The sequence below is a fragment of the Neofelis nebulosa genome, chromosome 7 (assembly GCF_028018385.1).
Source record: "Neofelis nebulosa isolate mNeoNeb1 chromosome 7, mNeoNeb1.pri, whole genome shotgun sequence".
NCBI classification, from domain to species: domain Eukaryota; kingdom Metazoa; phylum Chordata; class Mammalia; order Carnivora; family Felidae; genus Neofelis; species Neofelis nebulosa.
The window spans coordinates 19,982,818-20,004,044 of NC_080788.1; the positions used below are offsets into that span (position 1 = coordinate 19,982,818).

The following is a 21,227-nucleotide window of genomic DNA, read 5'->3' on the forward strand; positions in this document are numbered from 1 at the left end:
ACTTACTGGTCTGTAAGATATTAGGAGAGCCGTGGGTGGAAGGAGCTGTGTGGGTGTAAATTGCCATCATTATTACAACTTCCAGGAAGGGAGGAAGACCTACCATCACAATCCCCGCCTTTGCCAGGTATAGCCCCACGTTTTAAGAGCCAACAGTGGAAAACCAAAACTTGCTGAGGTTTGCTATCTCCCTCGGCTTCGGGTTCATTACCTGTGTAGTCTTCTTCGTCCTCAGGAACCTCGGCCTGGGGCGGTGATAGAGCGGCCTTGGGTGGCTCCAGCTCCGGGGTCGAAAGCTCCAGCATCCGAGAGCGAGACTGATGGGAAATGAAAGTGTTGTATGGGTGCTCCGCTGTGCCGTACAAGATGAGGCTCCATTCTTTCAATTTCCCTGGAAGACACCAAGCCCAGAGTTACCGGACAGCCATGAAACCTCCCTCAGAAAGTCCTTGAGGCGCCTGGCCCAAGGCTGCAATCACTCACAGAAGAGCCAGGCGCAGGGTTCCGCCTGGGGGGCTCTTCACCCACCATCTAGTCACCGGAGAACCAAGGACGTGCCGACTGCCCAGGCCATGTTCTCTGTCCCCCAGTCTCACCATGGCTCTGCTGATTGGCTTCCTTGCCCTCTGGACTATCCAGTGGGTGGACCTGGGGCCTGGCCCTGAGCCTTGTCCCATTTCCTTCCAAATGTGAAAGCTGGATTCCATATACCGAGGAGTCCTGCTATTTGGATCCTTGACCCTGGGTCACACGAAGATTGGTCTTGGGATCCTTCCTATGTAGCCCGCCAAGGTGGGTGAGAAGTGTGGTAGGGTGGGAATAGCAGTGCAAACCCAAATGTCCCCAGATGCTGGGTGTAGAGAGGATGTCCTCAAAAACGGCAGGATGGGGGCACCTGGGTGGTTCAGTCAGTTGGGCATCTAACTCTTGATTTCGGCTTGGGTCACGATCTCTCGGTTCGTAAGTTCAACCCCCACTTCAGGCTCTGTGCTGGCAGTGTGGAGCCTGCTTGGGATTCTCTTTCTCTGCCCCTCCCCTGCTCATGCTTGCGCACTTTCTCTCTCTTCTCTTTCTCAAAATAAATAAACTTAAAAAAAAAAAAAGCCAGGATGAATGGTACAGAGGCTGGATTGTACATGGGGAAGTGAGAAGCTTGGGGAGGAGGGGTAAGGGCAGTGTGCCCAGCCATGAGTGAACAGGGGTGGGGACCCCACCGTCTACTTCCATGTGGGAATGATGGCCCATGCTGCTAGGTCTTCCCAGGGGTACAGAGAAGTGGAAATCTGGCCTGCAATTTGTAGGTGAAATCCCTGATCTTATAAAACACAGTAGAAGCCAAGTTAGATATGCCTGGGGCTGGCCCAGCTACACGCACCATGGGTCTGAGCTTCCCTTCCTAACTATGTGTTCCCAGCATTCAGGGATGTGAGACCATATTGAGGAGGTCATTGCTGTTATTCTTGTGCAAATGAGAGGCTGAGGTCCAATGTGGCCAGCAGGGGACACACTGCTCATGCTGAAGGACTCACTGCCTCTCCACCCCAGCAACCATGCAGCTGTGAGCCACCTCAATGAACCCTCATGACAGGCCACGGTGACCCAAGCTAGAGACAGTGTCTTTGCCAGCTTTGCATCTGTGTCAGCTGGGAAAAATCTCTGGCTTCCTCTTCATTTTCTATCATTGGGTTTCTTGGCAATCGGAATGCTTTAGGTGACGGGAATTATTGCTCTGATTAGTCCCTAAGTGATTTGTGTTTTTATTGTCCCTTCTGTTCACACTATTCCACTTCTTTCCTCTGAATGACAGGCCATCTGTCTTTAGATATCTGTCTGTACACTATTTTTGCCACATGGTCAGCTCTGCCGGTATAACTTTATCTTTTATTCCAGTTCCAGGAATCCCTTGGACTCCCTAAATTCTACAACACGGGCTCCTGCTTGTCCACATACCCCAGAAACCTGTGGGCTAAAACCCATAGGGTCCTAGGAGGACAGAGGCAGGAGTGGTCTGCAAATACCAGGCCACACTTAAAACTTACTGTGTTGTACCCCCCCTTTTAAAAAAATTCTTTAATGTTTAATTATTTTTGAGAGAGAGACAGAGTGCAAGCAGGGGAGGGGCAGAGAGAGAGCGGAAACACAGAATCTGAAGCAGGCTCCAGGCTCTGAGGTGTCCGCACAGAGCCCGACACGGGGCTCAACCCCATCAACGGTGAGATCATGACCTGAGCAGGCTTAATGGACTGAGCCACCCAGGTGCCCCTTATTGTGCTCTTCTAAATGGTGTCTGATTTTGATTCAGTTACACAACGCAGCACAGAGCCACACTCTAGCCAACCAAGGTCCCAGGCCCCGAAAGCCTGCAGCCCTCAAGCTGTTCCAAGTCAGGCCCCACGTCACCTGGGCCTTTCCCGGACTGGCCAGGGCTAGAGGATGCAGGTCCTTGAATTTGCAAAAATATTCCTGAGCTATTTCCCAGTACATGGACTTCCAAAGGGCCTGGTTCTTTTAGACACTCCGTGACCATTTCCCTAACACCATGAGAAGCACTTCACCCGGGTGCAGGTGCAGAAAACACAGTCCCTGATTATCAACTGTCATCCGTTCTCAACTTCTGAAGACCAAATTAGAGCCAGATTTCAAAACCACAGAGGAGCCGGGCACGTTAACTGCAGGGTGAGGAACCGATTAAGGGGGAGCACGAGGACCACACGACAGGGAACAAGGCTCTGTAAGCTGTCATTTGAGTCAAGACCTGTTTCCGCCCTGTATCGTGTCTCCCAAAACACCCACGAAAGCCCTCACCACTAAAATTAGACTCGTATTTTCAGATATGGCTTTGGTAGGACAAACAAAAGAGGCTGCTCTGAGCTCAGGATCAGCAAGCACCCGGCGGAGGGAGGGGGAGCAGGAGGAATTCAAAGAAACCAAGACAGTAGATCCTCAAAGTTCTCAGCACAAGGAGAAAAATCATTTTTTTTCTGTGTGTGTGTGTGTGTGTGTGTATGAGACAATGGATATTGACCCACTTATTGTGGTAACTACATACAATCTAGGTAAGTCAGGTCATTATGCTATACATCATAAACTTTTTCTTCTTTTTTTAAAATAGTTTCTTTTCGGGAAGCCTGGGTGGCTCAATCAGTTGAGTGACGAACTTCGGCTCAGGTCATGATCTCACGGTTTGTGAGTTCAAGCTCCGCGTTGGGCTCTGTGTTGACAGCTCGGAGCCTGGAGCCTGCTTCTGATTCTCTCTGCCCCTCCCCCATTCATGCTCTGTCTCTGTCTCAGAAGTAAATAAACATAAAAATTTTTTTTTAAATAGTTTCTTTTCTTTTTTTTTTTAATGTTTATTCATTTTGGGGGGGAGGGGCAATGAGAGAGAGGGGGACAGAGTTTCCACAGAGGGCTCTGTGCTGACAGCAGAGAGCCGATGCTGGGCTTGAATTCATTGTGCAAGATCATGTCAGACCCTTAACCGAATGAGCCACCCAGGTACCCCTGTACATCATAAACTTCTACAATGCTGAGTGCCAGTCATATCTCAATAAAACTGAAAGGAAAAAAAATATTAAGAAACCAGCAGGAGGAGCTGCCTTGGGGTGGTAGGAGGGGAGGCTGCAGTTCAGGAATAGGAAAGAAACTTCATTTTTACTGTATTCCCTTAGGGACTGTTGGATTTTTGTTTTGTTTTGTTTTTAAGCCACAGCATTTGTTACCTTTCAGATATATAATTAAGAATTTGTTTTTTAATGTTTATTTATTTTTGAGAGAGATACACACACAGAATCCAAAGCAGGCTCCAGGCTCTGAGCTGGCAGCACAGGGGCTTGAATCTACGAACTGTGAGATCATGACCTGAGCCGAAGTTGGACGCTTAACCGACTGAGACATGCAGGTGCCCCTCACATATACAATTTGAGAAGAAATCTAAGTTTAATGAAAAAAAGGGGGGGGTTGTATACTCAAAGAAAAAACAGGATATTTGGGGCTTTGGGTTTATGTTTCTGAATAAGTAATAAATATGAATGAATATGAATAGCTAAAAATCCAAAAGTATAAAAGGGAATATGGTGGAAGTCTCCCTCTAGCCCTGTCCCCTAGCCACCATCTTTCTCATCACAAGCGACCCCATTACTTGTTTCTTATGTACCGTTCCAGAAGCATTTTATTCTTTTTATTCTTTACCAAGCAGATATGAGCATATATATTTTGTCCTGTCCCCTTTATCAACACACCTGCTACACCTTCTGCACCTTGCTTCTTCCATTAGCAAGGCATCTCGGTGACCTTCCCATCCCTGCAGCAGAGAGACATTGAATCATTTAACAGTCTCCTACTGGTGGGCATTTAGGTTGTTTCCAATTTGCAATTACGAACAGTGCTATAACCTTGGTCACATGAGGAGGGGCCCGGAGAGGTAGAAAGAGGTGTGTGTGGCCCGGTCCCCAGTGTCAGCTCCCTCCACGCTAACCATCCCCAGAGTTTGCCCTCGCTCTGGGGGAGATGAGACATGTGAATGTGGAAGAACCACAGAAAAGTAGAAGGAGAACATAGCTGGGGCTACCCCAGAGCAGAGACTGGGTCCACACTCGACAGAACTGCCATCCAGGGGCAGGACGATTGAAAAACGTTGGCCTGCTTTGGACAAAGCATTTAGCCAGAATGTATTATTTACTATTCAGGACACTCAGCATGCCTGTTCAAGTTTACTGGGACAAAAAACCAAGCAGTTCCATTAATTCCTTAATTTCCAGCAGGGAGGTCTTAAAAGACATCCAAATCCAAATTCTTTGGTTTTTCTTTCCATCAGCCTCCTGAGATTGTAAAGAAAGAACAACAAATCCACCTGCTTAGCTGCTTGGGGCCAGCACTGTCAGGACTCTGCCTCCAGATGTCACCAGCAAAGCCCAGGCAACAGTAATTGTGTCCCAGGCACACGATAATCCTGGCTAATGCCAATAAATGGCTTTATCATCATTCACTATCTTCAGTGCAGCATTTCCCCTTGATGAATTGAATTGGTAATGAACAAACAGGATTATTCCTATTATCCAAAGGAAGAACCAGAATTAAGGAAGACTACGGTTGAATTTGCCAATAGGAAAGTACCAGCAGTAATAAAGCTTTTCTTTGCCTCATATTTTGAGTGAAGCATTAAAAATCTTGAGAGGGGAATTTACAATTGGAGACAAAGAGGGTAGAAGTGGGGGAGAGTTTTTGTTAGGCTAAGAACTCTGAGCTAATACTTTTGAATTCTTGGGTTTTCTTTGGGCATAAGAAGTTATTAACAATAAAGAATTTATTAATCCTCCCCCGCCCTTATATTGAAAACATGCAGGGAGAAATTCTTTAGTCAAAACATAGTAAAGAAAGAGAGGCCAAAAAAAAAAAAATTAAGAAAGAAATACATTTCAGTCTCCGCCCTCCCTCCAGCCCCAACCCAGTGGAAGTTTTTTCCACATAAGGGCCAGTGAACCTGACTTACAAAGTTTATGAAGTTTAATGAAGAGGTTTTGGTGGAAGGAATAAAAAAGGCTCACCTCCATCTGTTTATAAAAATATACAAAAACATTTTAAAGGGAGGATTTTATGGTATGTGGATTATAGTTCACTATATTTCAATAAAGCTATTATATGAAATACTGTATATATATATGTATACACACACACACACACACATACACACGTGTGTATTATAGACAGAGAGAAACCCCAACATTTACTCAATAAATTTAACACATAATTAAAAATGCACTTTAAGTCCACATTATGGCAACTAAGAGGGAGGAGAATGAAGGGAATTTAGGAAACAACGTGGAAAGGACAAGGAAGAGTGTCCACACATGTGGGCCACCATGTGTGCGCATGTAGGCGCACACACACGCACACCTGTGCATGTTTCCCTCAGAGCCCAGTGCAAGACAGGGGGGATGAGAGAATCTTCCCTACAATCTTGTAGTCATAAGAAACATTAAAGGTGGTATTTTCAGTACCCGGAAAAGGATCTAAGAATCCTAAGAGCTAGTGTTCATTTAGGTGAAGGTAGACCAAGTACGAATTTGGTAAAAGAACAATAGTGGTCCTGTACGGCAATGCACAAAATAGCATTTTCCTTAATGGCTCCCTAAGGTTAGGTAGGATACCATCTTTTTAACGTTTTTTTTTTTTTTTTTGTTTTTTTTTTTTGCTTTTTTCAAAGTAATGAATTAACAGTTTGAAAAGTCAAGCAATGGTACACAGTCTAGACCAATGGTACACAGTCTAGTCTTTCCGTTACCGCCCCCTCCCTCTCTGAGTCCTTTTTTGGGACACGGTATCTTTTCACACTCAGAGCGTCTATTCTAGCACTTAGTACCTCATTGCTTGATTAAATGTGTGTATGCTATGTCCTGGTTTCTCAGGTTTTTTTTTTAAGTTAATTTATTTATTTTGAGAGAGAAAGAAAGAAAGAGAGAGGGAAGAGAATCCAACAGGATGCACACTGTCAGTGGAGAACCCAATGCGAAGCTCCATCTCACGAATGTCAGATCAAGACCTGAGCTGAAATCAAGAGTCAGATGCTTACCCAACTGAACCACCCAGCGCCCTTGGTTTCTCAGTTTTAGACACCATCCAGTGACATCCTACCTAGGATATGGAGAAGAAGCCCCACTCTCACGCCATCCCTCATATACTCACATCCTTCCCCATATACCCAACACTCTGTCGACATGATTTCTTACTGGGTCGGTATTCAGTGTCTTCTCCCCCACCTTCCTCCCATTTCATTTTGTGGGAGATTTCCTCAGGGATTCTAACCTATCTATTGACTTCCTAAGTTTTGCCTCACGCTTAAAATTTTCAAAGTATTTATCTGGTTCTCCCAATGTTCTTTTTTTATAATACAGAATCCTGTTCTTGGTTTATAGATGAAATATTTTCTCTTCTCTTCCCTGAGGACACCTATGAGATAACGGAATTTATATATTGGTCTCTGCCCTAGTTCCTGGTACAGAGCTCCTGAGACCCTTGTTATTTCCTAAGTGATAAGGACAATAGGAACATCTCTTGTTAAAACATTTGTCTTTGACCCTGTCCCTAACTCAGGACTCCTAAAACCCTTGCAAACTCCTAAGTGATAATAAGGAGCATCCTTTGTTCTCTGGAAGTGACTCTGGGCGAGCTCCTGGATGAGGGTTGGTCACCAAAAAGACTAAGCTAAGATTAGTAGCTTGGAATCTTCAGCCCTGCCCCCAACTTCTCTAGGGAGGGGCTAAAAATATAGTAACGGACTATGCCTATATGAGAAAGCCTCCTTAATATCCCAACAGTATGTGGTTTGGTGAACTTCTAGGTCGGCAAACACACACCAGGAAAATGGCGCACCCCAACTCTGCACGGATGGAAGCTCCTATTCTCAGGGTCCTGCCAGACTTCGCCCTGTGTATCTCTTCATCTGGCTATTTATCTGTATCCTTTACCATTTCCTTTAACAAATGGATAAGTGTAAGTAAGAGCTTCCCTGAGTTTTGGGAGTCATTCTCCCAAATTAAATGCATCCCAAGAGGAGGTCTTTAGAGCACCCATCTCTGGCTGGTAGGTCAAAAGCACAGGTGATAATCCAGACTTGTTACTGGCTTCTGAAGTGTATGTGAGTGTGTAAGAGGGAGCCAGGGGCAGTCTTGTGGGACTGGGCCCTTAAGCTGTGGGATCTAACACTATCTCTGATGGTGTCAGAACCAAATTAAATTGTAGGACGTCCAACTGGTGTGACTGAGAATTGCTTGTTGTGGGGGGAAAAAACACACATTTGGCGACCAGAGGTGTCAGAGGTGAAGTGTTTTGTGTGAATAGTAGACACACAGGAGGAACACAGACTAGGGAATAACTGGTGTTCTCCCTACACAGGGGAACTAAATTTTTCTATTTTGTAATACCAATTAAAGTCAGTTGAGTGTCTGACTTTGGCTCAGGGCATCACTGTTCATGAGTTCAAGCCCCAAATCAGGCTCGCTGCTGTCAGCGTGGAGCCTACTTGGGATTCTCTCTCTCTCTGCCCCTCCCAGGCTAGCACTCTCTCTCTTAAAAATAAGATAAACATTAAAAAAAAAAACAATTATAGTTTTTCTGCCTTGCTCCTTCCCCTCCAAGTTTCTTCTCTGTTCGAGTTTGTTTCTGTTTTAATGTCAGATAATTTCCTCAAATGTCTGGTGGTCCTTGTACTGAGGTGTGCCTCAGTAGTGAGGCACTACAAAGCTGATTGACAGTTCTGTGTGCTGGAATATGGAAACGTATTTTTTTGTTTGTTTCTTCACTTTGTACACGGCCAACTTGCTGGCTTGTGCAATATGAGAAAGGAAATGCCATCACAGTGTATGAGGTAGCTCAGATGTACACAACATTTACATAGTAAATGTGAACACTTCCCATCAGAAACAATGGAGGTCAGAGCAAAGCATTTCTTTACACCACTGAAATTTAAAAAAAAAACACTGCCGACCCAGAATTCCATAAAATGAAAATACTATTTACGACTAGGTGGATACATGGAAACATCACAATGATTTCCGTGAAAGCACAAAGTCAATGTGTCAACAAAGGAGCAAACACACACATTTTTCAAAACAAACAAATAAAATTGGTTGAAATAAAGACTTTTTTTGAAATAAACCTAAGCTGAGCAAACTCATGGCCAGCAGGCCAACATGATAAGAAATGATAAAGGAAATTCTTCAGGCAGAAGGAAAATGATACCAGATAAAAAACTGTATCTATAGGAAAGAATAAAGAACACCAGAAAGGGTAAATATGTGGATAAAGAAAAAGAGTAGCTTTTTTCCTTCTTTTACTTTCTTTTTTAAAAAATGTTTATTAAAAAAATTTTCAATGTTTATTTCTGAGAGAGAGAGAATGAGCAGGGGAGGTGCAGAAAGAGAGAGGGAGACACAGAATCCAAAGCAGGCTCCAGGTTCTGAACTGTCAGCACAGAGCCTGATGCGGGGCTCAAACTCATGGACAGTTGTGATCATGACCTGAACCGAAGTCGGACACTTAACCGACCGAGTTACCCAGGCGACCCCTTCTCTTACTTTCTTTAAAAGACAAAGACCGCGTAAAGCAAAAATATCACTGTCTGAGGGAGTTGGTAATATAGAGAGAAGTAAAATATATGAATTATAGCACAAAGTGGGGAGTTGGAGAACAGAATGACACTGTCATTAGGCTCTTAAATTTGTGAAGGGTGAAGTCCGTGCGATATTAATTCTAAGTAAACTGTAATATATTAAGGCTACATATCGTAATCCTTAGAGTGAACACACAAATATTGCTAAAAAGCCAAGAAGGAAATAAATGTAATATTCAAAATTATTTAATACCTTCCCTCCCAAAAAAAGGCACAAGAAGAGAAACCTTTTCAATATTGTTGGATTTACTTTGTTAACATGGTGCTTGGAATTTTCGTATTAATGCTCCTGAGTGAGACTGGCTGAAAATTCTCCATTCTCATACTGTGCTGTTGGGATTTGGCACCAAGGATATACAGGTTTCATTAAACCACTGGGGATCATTTCCCCTTTTTCAACTGTCTCAAAGAGTTTACAGAATATTGATATTATTTCTTCCATTTGAATGTTTAGTAGAATTTGCCAGTTCATCTATCTGGTGAATTGTTATCCTTGAGTTTTCTTTTCTCTTTTTTTAAATTAAATTTTTTTAATGTTTATTTAGTTTTGAGAGAGAGACAGAGTGTGAACAGGGGAGGAGCAGAGAGAGAGGGAGACACAGAATTTGAAGCAGGCTCCAGGCTCTGAGCTGTCAGCACAGAGCCCAACGCCAGGCTTGAACCCACAAACCGCGAGCGTGAAATCATGACCTGAGCCAAAGTTGGACACTTAACCGAGACAACCAACTGAGTTTTCTTTTAAATTATATAATCAATTTAATAGGATAGTTTCAATCTTTATTTTTTTTCTTGTGTCAGTTTTACTAAGTTGTATTTTTTTCTTGGAATTTGCTCATTCCACTTAAAATTTCTTTTCTTTCTTTCTTTTTTTCTTTTGGTCACAAGTTTATAACACCTTCTTACAACAATTTTAATGTATACAGGATTTATAATAATGTTCCTCATTTTCATTCCTGAAATGATATATTCTCAGTTTTTTTCTTGATTGATCCTCCTAGAGGTTTATCAATTTTATTCGTCTCCTCAAAAAACTAACTTATGGTTTTCTTGGTTCTCTCTTTCATATTTTTGTTTTCTAGTTCACTAATTCCCGCTATTAAAAAAATTCTTTCTTTCCTCTTTCTTTGCATTGATGTTTTTGGTCTTTCTCTACAATCTCAAGCTGGATGCTTAGCACATTCATTTTTAGCCTTTTGTCCTAATGCATAAATTTCCTTCACTCCACAACTTTCCTGGCATTCCACTTGTTGGGATATGTACTATTTTTATTATCATGTAGTTCTATATATTTTCTAATTTACATTATAATCTTTTTCTTTTGACACATGGGTTATTCGGAAGCATTTTTCAATTTTCAAATATATGGGCTTTTTCTAAGTCATCTTTTTCTTTTGATTTTTAACTTAAGGGCAATGTCAGAGAACAGGGTTTATATGCTACCAATCCTTAGAAATATGCTGAAGCTTGCCAACCAGCCCACTACGTGGCTGATTTTCATAAATATTCCATTTATGCTTGAAAAGAAATTTTATTCTTCGGTTGGTGGGTATAGACCCACCAATAGACCCATTAGACAGACCCATTAGATATAACTTGTCAGTTGTGATGTTTGAATCCTATATTCTTGAATCCTGTTTTATCTATCAAATATATTTGAGCATGTTAAATCTCCTACTTAGTGTGTGAGTTTGTCTTTTTCCCTTTGTACTTGTAACAGTTTTTTGCTTTCTATGTTTTGAGGCCGTGTTAGAACTGAACCAAATCTTTTATCAATGTGTGGTAATACTCTTTAGAGCTAATGATGCTTTCTGTGCTGATATTTCTGCTTGTCTGATGTTAATATAACCACACCAGCTTTCTTTGGGATGGTATTTTCTTGGTATGTCTTTCTCCATCTGCTTTATTTTTTAATTTTTCTGGTTGTTTATTTGTTGTTTTTCTGTTTTAGAGACCCTTCTTCATAGTTCTTTGGGTCAGTCCCAGCAGGAAGCAGACAGCATAATTAAACGGGGATAATCCAAGGAAGCTTTAATAAAGAGACTGTTTACAAAGGTGTGAGCAGAGCAAAACAAAGTTCCAACTTTGGATAGTGGAGTTCCCTGGGGCTAGTAACAGAACTGGTGTTAAGACCTAAGGTTACTTTATTCTACTGGCTAGGGTGGGGGGCAGGACTGTGACCCTGGGGAACTCTGGCTGCTGAGGGCAGCTGGAGGAAAAAATAAAATAAACTCATAAATAAATTTTTTTTCTCCCTCCATTTTCCTCTGGAGTTTTGCCTTGGCTGAACTTAACCGTAAGCCATAGGCGAAGAGTCTGAGATGACGCCAGCCTCCTAAGGCAGAGTGGGGTGGAGAAAAATAGACAATGGGGCTGGTAGACACCAGAAACACACTTGGCACGAGAGAAAATATATTTTTTAAAAATCTAATATGACAATTTTTGTCATCTAAAATGAAGCAATTAGTCTATTTACCTTTACTGAAACTAGGACTTCTTTTGAACCACTTGTTTTATGTGTTCTGCCATAGGGTTCTTTTTTCTTGTTTTTCCTTTCATGCCCTGAGGTCCCAGCTTTATGCAGGTGCTATAAAACTCTCTAGGTGGGCTCCCCAGATTCAGCGAATACCCTAAGGCACAAGCCACCATCAATCCTCCATTGACCTGACTGTCAACATGTCAATCAGCATTTAAAATTGTTTTCTGTGAGCAAGCAAGGACTAGGAGTCTGTAACAACTTTTAACATTTCAATTCGGTCTTTGATTTGGTCATTTGTTAGCAATTTAGAAAAAAGATTTACCTTAAAATTTTTTTTTAACATTTATTCATTTTTGAAAGGCAGAGAGAGACACAGTGCGAATGGAGGAGGGGCAGAGAGAGAGGGAGACACAGAAACAGAAGCAGGCTCCAGGCTCCGAGCCATCAGCACAGAGCCCAACACGGGGCTCGAACCCACAAACCGCAAGATCATGACCTGAGCCGAAGTCGGCCACTTAACCGACTGAGCCACCCAGGTGCCCCAAGATTTACCTTATATTATAACAAAAACAAAACCAAAACCATTGTGGAGAAAACCAAATCATAAACAACCTGGAATGGAAAAAAAATATATCAAAACTCTAGAGGAAAATCTTAAGATTATCTTCAAAAAATTAAAGGTCAAATAGCACATGAGGAAAAATATTTATAGGAACTATGACACATGATGGGCTATTACATCTGTATTTTACATGGAGTACTTTCTCAGCAGTGAGGGGGGCCTGGGTGGCTCAGTAGGTTGAGCATCTGACTTTGGCTCAGGTCGTGATCTCATGGTTCCTGTGTTGGAGCCCTGCATGGGGCGCTCTGCTGTCAGTACAGAGTCCGCTTCAGATCCTCTGTCCCTCTCTCTCTGCCCCTCCCCTGCTTGTCCTTTCTCTTTCTCAAAAATAAACATTAAAAAATAATAATAACAACAGCAGTGAGATGTCTTGGGACAAAAACAGAAATGGCAATTTTCCAAAGAAAAAACACACTCTGTACACAAATATTTGGAAAAAAGTGTTCATCTTCATTAGTAATTATCACAATGCAAATTAAGGAGAGATATCATTTATTTCCTCTAGAGCTGGCCAGTGAGTGTGCCTGATGAGATTACAAATTGGTTCAACTATTTTGAAAAGCAAATCCGTAACAGGCATCAAAAGTAGATATGCTTCCATCTCTTACTTGTCTGGTGAATGGTCCCCAGGAAATAATTTTAAATTTAGGAGAAAGCCTTTTGCACTAAGCTGTCTATTTATAATAGCAAAAAAAAAAAAAAAAAAAAAAAGGAAAATAGCCTGCATGTCCAACAATAGATGCATGGCTCAAATAAATTACGGTGTTTCTACTTGGTAAAGTTTTATAAAAAAAAAAAAATGCTGCTTACAAAGGATGTATAATGATATTAAAAGATGCTTGATATGCAAGTCATACAAAGAAATCCAAAGTTATGAATGCAGCCTGGTTAGAACTCTATAAAATGTCAGGAAACAGAACACCAAATAGAAATATAGATGTATTTTTGAACATGACATGTTTCTGGGGGAAAAAAAGGCAAATGTTCAAAAATTAAATGCACTTATATATTTGGTCGTGGCTCTGGCTGCCAGAATATTGCCCAGTGTGGGCAGCATGGACCTCCAGGTACATCTTTTTTTTACGTTTATTTATTATTGAGAGACAGAGCAAGACAGAGCATGAGCATGGGAGGGGCAGAGAGAGGAGGAGACACAGAATTTGAAGCAGGCTTCAGGCTCTGAGCTGTCAGCACAGAGCCTGATGTGGGGCTTGAACCCACCAACTGCGAGATCATGACCTGAGCTGAAGTCGGATGCCCAACCGACTGAGCCATGCAGGCACCCCTCCAGGTACATCTTTGTACCTAGAGGCTGATTGATGGTACAGGAATGTGACAGAGGAGTTTCGGGGAAGCTCTTTCTCTTCTCCATGCCAACTGATTTTTCATTTTCAACCACATTTAGACTATTATGTGCAAAAATGAAATATTAAAGAAAAAAATATCATCTTTTTATTACGTTCACCATCAGGAGATATGAAACCAACTGGCAATGCCGTGACTCATAACCATGCACAACGGCGGTTGGATTGTCCCCTCACCTATCTGAAGTAAGAATGTTTGTTTTTTTCTTGCACTAGGAGACCTGGGGGATGGCGAGGAGAAGGGAGGCAAAAAGACCAACTGAAACATAGCGAAGCAAATGGGGTTAGAAGTGGGACTTTTGGATAGCTGTGTGTATAGTGACTGTTTGGAAACTTTACTGAAATCTTCAGTTCTGGTTGTTTTTTTTTTCATTTTTTTAATGTTTATTTATTTTTGAGAGAGACAGAGTGTGAACAAGGGAGGGGCAGAGAGAGGGAGACACAGAATCCGAAAACAGGCTCCAGGCTCTGAGCTATCAGCCCAGAGCCCGACACGGGGCTCGAACTCACAAGCCATGAGATCATGACCTGAGATGAAGTTGGACGCTTAATCAGCTGAGCCACCCTGGTTTTTTGTGTTTTTTTTAAAAATTAATTAATTAATTAATTTAGGGAGAGAGCTCAAGCAGGGTAGGGGCAGAGAGAAAATGGGAGAGACAAAGAATTCCAAGCAGGCTCTGTACTGTTAGTGTGGAGCCCCATGGGGGGCTCAAACTGCAAGACCACTACCTGAACAAAAGGTCACTTAACTGACTGACTTTCTTTTAAGTAGGCTTCTTGACTAGCGTGGAGTCCAACACTGGGCTTGAACTCAAGCCCCTGAGATCAAGACCTGAGCTGAGATCAAGTCAGACGCTTAACCGAGGGAGCCACGCAGGCGCCCCTCTTCAGTTCTGTTTCAAGAGAAGCAGGAGTGATACTCTAGAATCGTACTTTCCAGAAATGAGAGTTCAGTGACAAACTTGAAAGCCGGCACAGAAGGCACATGCTTTGAAATCTGACTTTCTTCCTAGCCGTCAGGACAAGATAGATTGAGCCCTGGATCGCAGATTGCAAAATTTCAACTCCTCTTGGAAGCGGAGATGAACCCAAAACAGATGTCAATTAAACAGCAGTCAGTAAAACAATAATAAAACGAGAACAGCTCTCCTCTTAGGAAGAAATGCCTGAAAGAGCTAACTGAAAGGAAATCAGAAAACCATGGAAATTTAGATGGTGAAAAAAGGAAAATTGCAGTCACATAGGAGAGACTAATTTCTTCCACTTTTAACTGATTATTAAATGTTTTTACTGAGTGTGCACAGCCGAAAAGAGAACTGATTAAAATTCTATGAGCTCTTGATTTAAACAAGGTTCATGGGTGCACGCACATTCAGTCATCCAACAACTATTCACGGACTGTGCTCAAAGTGCCCGGCACTGGGGGCGGGAGAGACGAAAGCCTGAGCACTGTGCTTCAGAAGGCAAGCTTTGTCCGCCCACAGCAGAGTCACATTGGACTAGTTCTACCTATGACACTTTTGATCACCTCTGCCTCTGCAATATTTCATCCACGTTATTGAAACTCACATTAGATCGGCCACCTGAACATGTGTTTTAGCCCAGGTTCCCTAGAAAATGGGAATCTGAGGCAAAGCCTGGGGACTGAGGCTTTATTGGGAGGTAGGATCCCAGGGCAACAAGAGTGGGGGATGGGTGGGTGGAGGAAGACAGGGGAGGGGGCAGGGGACAACCCCCCAGCAGGCTGCAGCTTCACAACAAAACAGCAGGGCCCTTGGCCAGGAGACATCCTTCAAAGAGGCTTTGTGGGACGCAGGGAAGGGCAAAAGCTCCCCACCCCCCCACCCCTCCCCTCCGTCTTTTGGGCAAACCTGCTGTGCACTTCCTGATGCGTCACCTGCCCCCTCCAGGAAGCTCAATCCTGGGGAGCCCAGATGTCACACTTCTTCTGGAAGTGGAAAGAAAAGTCACAGCCTCCCCAAGTCCTGCTGGGAAGTACCTGACTCCCCAGAGCCCCTGCAGCTCTTCCCTGTGTGGGAACAACTGTGCCCCAGCCCAGGCTTCACAGCGGGGGGGCAGGGGGGCTGCTCAGGAGATAAACTGGGGGCCAAACCTCTCCACCGGGCAAGAGGGGGGCCCAAGGGCAGAGGGGCTAAGCCAATCTGGAGAGGCATAGAACAGGTCCAGGTGACACTGATGGAATAAATTGTAATCATTACATGTGCTTGGAGATAGAAGGCATGAACTAGCATGAGTAATATTTGAAAAGAACCTTTTACCCCTGCCCTTTCTTTGGTCTTCCATCCAAGTGAGCACAGCATCTTGGTAAGATACTGTATAAGAGTATGAGGCAGAGTTGCAGAACTGGTGACATGTGACACATGTGATAGGTTCCAACATGGCTTAACATCAAGAAATACTTGGTACTTTTAATATTTCAGGCACTGTGGTCAAACACCAATCGAAACCCTTAAAAAATCTCACGAAGAATTTTTTTTTTCATATAAAATCTTCCTACATTTGAATCTCCTCCAGGCCTGTGAAGTACATACTATGATTCCCATCATGCACGTGCAGTGATGGGGGCTGAGAGGAGAGAGGATCTGTGACCAGGCCAGCAAGTGGCCCAGTTGGAACTCAGGCCACACCCACCAGAGACTCTGCCCTGCGCTCACCCCAAACAGGTCCCAACACCCATTTCCTGTGCCCAGGACCCCAGTTCATGTGGCAGCCTTGTCTTCCTCCTACCACCACCCTGTCCACTTGACTGTGGTTCAGGGTTGATCTTTATGGCGTGTCTGTCTGTGCCCCCTACAGCTAACTCTGCAGGTTCTGGCAAATGCACTCAAATTCTTCCTGAGCTTCTTTGATCTCGCCCTGGCTTCAACTTTCACGTTTGTGCTAAAAAGAGAACCAAAGATGGGATTCTGCAGAAGCGAGAGCAGGTGGAGTCGGGTGTCCTGGGCTGAGCTCCAAAGAAAGCCAAGATGTGTGAGAACTTCTAAAGTGGCTCTGACCCTGGAGAGCACACCGAGCACAGACACAAAGGCCCCTGAAAAGCCAGTCAGTTTGTGGTGTAGTTAACTCCTCACAGCAGTTTCAAAAGCAAGCTGTTGGTTAGCAAGTTTTGGTTTCTTTTGTTTGGGAAAAAAACATTGCTTAAGAAGACGAAAGAATAGAAATGTACCTGCTGAGTTCAAGACTTGCAAGAGAGTTTTCCATTCGGTCTGTTGACTGGCCAGTGATCCAGCTTGCCCTCAGCACAGCAACCCTGAATTCTGTTGTTTCCAGATCCCTGGGTTCTCTATAAGCAGAGCCTCTTCAATTTTTCTCAAAGGCAGTAGGGCAGGTCTCTGCCAGTTACCTCTGGGCTGGAACTTTCCCGGAGGGCAAACGGATCCATTCCTAAAGGCTGTGGTTAGAACTACTGCAGGTGAGTGAGAAGGGGGAGGGAGGAGTGGGGGAGACAGGGACCCGAGTTTCCATGACAACCCACTATATGCCAGGTTGTGTTCGAAATGTTCACTCCCATCAGGTGCTCACAACACTCCTATGAGAGAATATTATTGGTCACAAGGTCTTCCAGCCAGTGTCTGTAGCTGGTACGGCCAGTATTGGGACCCAGGCCTTACTACATTCGTGTTCTTTTCACCAAATCACACTGTGGTCCCAGGTGCAGAATACCTGGTTGAAATCTCGGGAACTTCTGCTTGTTGGCTTGCTCTCAGGACATTTACCCTCCCATGTTTTTTTTTTTGTTTGTTAGTTTGTTTTTTAATTTTTTTTTAATGTTTATTTCTGAGACAGAGAGAGACAGAGCATGAGTGGGGGAGGGGCAGAGAGAGAGGGGGACACAGAATCTGAAGCAGGCTTCAGGCTCTGAGCCATCAGCCCAGAGCCCGACGCGGGGCTCGAACTCACAGACCGCGAGATGGTGACCTGAGCCGAAGTCGGACGTTCAACCGACTGAGCCACCCAGGCGCCCCTTCCCTCCCATGTTTTAATTTATATTTTGTTCGGTTACTATGAAGACTGAATATCTTTTGTTGTTCACCGGTTATTTATATCTTTTCTTTATGAATTGTCTTTTTTAGGCTCTTTGATGATTTTTCTGCTAGGGTGCTTTGCATATTTTTTAGATTTTCAAACACTCTTTGTATATTAAGGCTATCATAATGTAAAGCCCTGTTTGCCATCACCTAATTATGGGCGTTGAGATGTTAGAGATAAAGAAGGTGTCTGCCTGTGTATTGGAACTTTTTTATACCGGACATTGTTTTTTAACTCTATCTCTTGGATAAATGACTTTTTAGCATATTGAGAATCCAAATGATAACTGCTTGCTGGTTAGCAACATTTAGTCAGAAAAGGAGTTTGGTTTATTAATTAAGCAGTTAAACTGATGGCAGTTACATGTTTACTCTTCTGAGTGGGCCTTGAGAAGAAATAAACCAATGATTTGTAAGAGCCCCTGATTGTGATGTCTAGTCCTGGCCGAGGTGGGGAGGGGGACCAAGGCTCTACTCAGAGATGGTTTTGCTTTGTTGGGATGAAGAGGAGTTGTAGGGTGGAGGACAGAGCACATTATAAGGTCTGAGCCTTGGTCATATACTGATTGAATGCATCTGCCTAAAGTATACCCATCCCAAAAGAGAGTCCTTGACCTATACGATTCCCAATAAGCAGTGGTGTGCTAGGACCACTTTGCCTTGGTGTATTGATTGAAAACATTTTCAGGGACTTTGTGAAACCTAGCCATTATTAAAAATTAAATGATAAAAGCTTATAGTTAAATTATATTGAGAACAAAGGTAAGAAATACTCAAAAGTCATCACTTCCTAATCATTTTACTGTATTTTGTCATTATCTATGTTTTGGGGAGATTACCTATATACTATGGATCCCATGGAAACACTATATGATGAGGGAGCGTGGGGCAGGCTGAGGGCAAAATACAAGCTACTGCCCTCCCTCCCCCCACATCCCAGGTGTGCTGTGTGTGATATTCCCCAGGCACTCCTGGCTGCCCAAGGACAAAGGAAAGGAAAGAAAATAAATGGTTAACTGATAGAGATCACAGTCATACAGGACATGGGTCTCCATTAGTTTACAAATATCTTAGTAAATTATAAGAAAAAGGCAATCTTATCAACAGTCTAATCTCCAGAAACCTGTAGACTGGAGCCCCAATATCCCCCTGCCTAGTGCTATGGAGAACAAAGTCAAGAAGGAAAAGGCAGGTAAAATTAAATTTCCTTATAACCTGCAGCCCATTGACAAGTACTTGAGGCAAATACAGAGTATAACATTTTTCCAGGAACCCCCTACCGTTCTAATGTTAATGCCTTACTAGAGGGAAAAACAACCTTAGCTTGACAATAGAAAGGCCTCGGTATCTTAGGAGTCCTCTTTAGCATAGCACAGTCCCTCTGGAGGCCTCCCTTTAGACTTTACTTCCCCAACTTCATAGTATATAACTGGCCACTCTTCACAACCCCAGTGCAGCTCTTTCTGCCCACAGGTCCTGTTCCCGTGCTTTAATAAAATCACCTTTTTGCACCAAAGATGCCTTCAAGAATCCTTTCCCCCCAAACCTCATCACTATCTACTGATGGCTACTGTGCATCTCCTCTGAATTCTGCTCTCAGCGACATCATGTTGGTGGCTTGAATTCAGCCATGGTGGGAGCATTTACATGTGGAAATAGATAAACATTACAAAAAAGGGCTTGATTTACTGTGGATTTTCTGGACATATGAAAGTGAAGGAGGAGGAAATATTCATAATGTAGATTAAGCTTCAAAGGGCATTATATCTGTAGCCATTAAAGAATTGAGGAAATATTCTAGTGTTTGAAAACTATCATCCAATTCAGAAATGAAGTTGTCCATGCCCTTGGCAAATGAATCAGGTTCCAACTTCTATTTATGCCAAAGGAGTTGTTCCTTGCAATTGCAACCACAGATTGGCTAGAGATACAGGAGTCTGGCAAAAATCTCTGAATGTATTCTCTGAGAATCAAGAGCTATATGTAATTTACAATGAGCACAGTGTATCCTTATTATTATTTGTAAACTGCTTGCTACACATACTTTGTATCAGTAACATTTATAATATTGCACTAAGTATATATATGTATCTGTACATACTTGCCCCTGGAGTGCTAGTTGTTAAGTGTTTACCAGCACATAGAACAACGTGGGTCCACGGGTGAGTAAATGGGGAAGGGATGACAGTCCCCAAATAACACCCAAATAAACAAGCCTCTTAATTACCAGGTGACAGAGTCCTCAATTCAACTGCAATTTGTAAATGGGCTAGAGCAGAGGGCTGCAAACTATGGCCACAGACCCACCACCTGATTTTGAATAGTTATGCTGAAACACAGCATATGCATTCATTTACATATTTTCTATGGCTCTTTTCATACTATAATGGAAGAGCTGAGCTGTTGCCACAGAGACCAGAAAGCCTAATATATTTACTATCTGGCCTTTCACAGAAAAAGTTAGCAACCATCAGGCTTGAGTGAAGCGAAAAAGACCATCTGTGAATTACTAGAGTTCATCTAAAATATTTTAGAAATATTTTTCTAATTTTAATTTTATGGTTCTTTTTGCCAAGCAGAAGTTTCTAATTTTATGTGTATAAATCTACTAAAATAATAATCTCCTCTCCAAATGGTTAGCTAATTGTTGAGGGCTTTTATTCAATACCTCATTCTCCCCAGCCCAGCCCCCACACACCAATATGAAACGCTAGATTTAGTGCACCCCTGTGGCTGTACCAGTGGACTCTCTGTTCTGTTCCCCTTGACTTATCTGTCTGTATTAGCACCGGCCATACCATTTTAATTATTATTATACTTTAAAAATCCAGTTGACCCGTGGGGTGTCTGGGTGGTTCAGTCAGTTAAGCGTCCGACTTTGGCTCAGGTCACGATCTCACGGTTCGTGAGTTCAAGCCCCACGTTGGGCTCTGTGCTGACAGCTCAGAGCTGGGAGCCTGCTTTGGATTCTGTGTCTGCCTCTCTCTCTCCTCCTCCTTCACTCATGCTCTGTCTCACTCTGTCTCTCAAAAGTAAAATAAACATTAAAAAAAAATTCAGTTGACCCATTGAGCAACATGGGTTTGAACTACACAGGTCCAATTATACACGGTTGTTTTTTTTTTTTTTTAAATAAATACAGTTTAGTACTATAAAAGTATTTCCTCTCCTTTATCATTTTCTTAATGACATTAAGAAAGATTTTTTTAAGGTTTATTTTTGAGAGGGAGAGACAGACAAAGCATGAGCGGGGGAGGGGCAGAGAGCGAGGGAGACACAGAATCCAAGCAGGCTCCAGGCTCTGAGCTGTCAGCACAGAGCCTGAAATGGGGCTCAAACTCACAAACCATGAGATCACAACCTGACAGGTGGTCGGATGCTTAACCAACGGAGCCACCCTGGCGCCCCCCGTAATGACATTTTATTTACTCAAGCTTAGTTTATTGTAAGAATATAGTATATAACACATATAACATATACATTAACACATACAGGATATGTATTAATTGTGCTGTCAGTAAGGCTTATGGTCAACAGCAGGTCATTAGTA

At 42.9% G+C, this 21,227-nt stretch overlaps 1 protein-coding gene across 3 annotated transcripts in view; it reads right to left on the reverse strand.

The window, feature by feature from the left end:
* Nucleotides 1-21,227, reverse strand: part of PCSK6 (proprotein convertase subtilisin/kexin type 6) — a 192,847-nt gene that overhangs the window by 25,997 nt on the left and 145,623 nt on the right. For 2 of the 3 annotated variants that reach the window (XM_058736784.1, XM_058736781.1), the window contains 2 exons: nt 212-391; nt 7-45 (listed from right to left, as the gene is read on the reverse strand). In XM_058736784.1, the coding sequence (XP_058592767.1) occupies nt 7-45; nt 212-391 (219 nt within the window). The remainder of the gene's footprint in view (nt 1-6; nt 46-211; nt 392-21,227) is intronic. The other variant, XM_058736783.1, reaches the window with a different exon arrangement.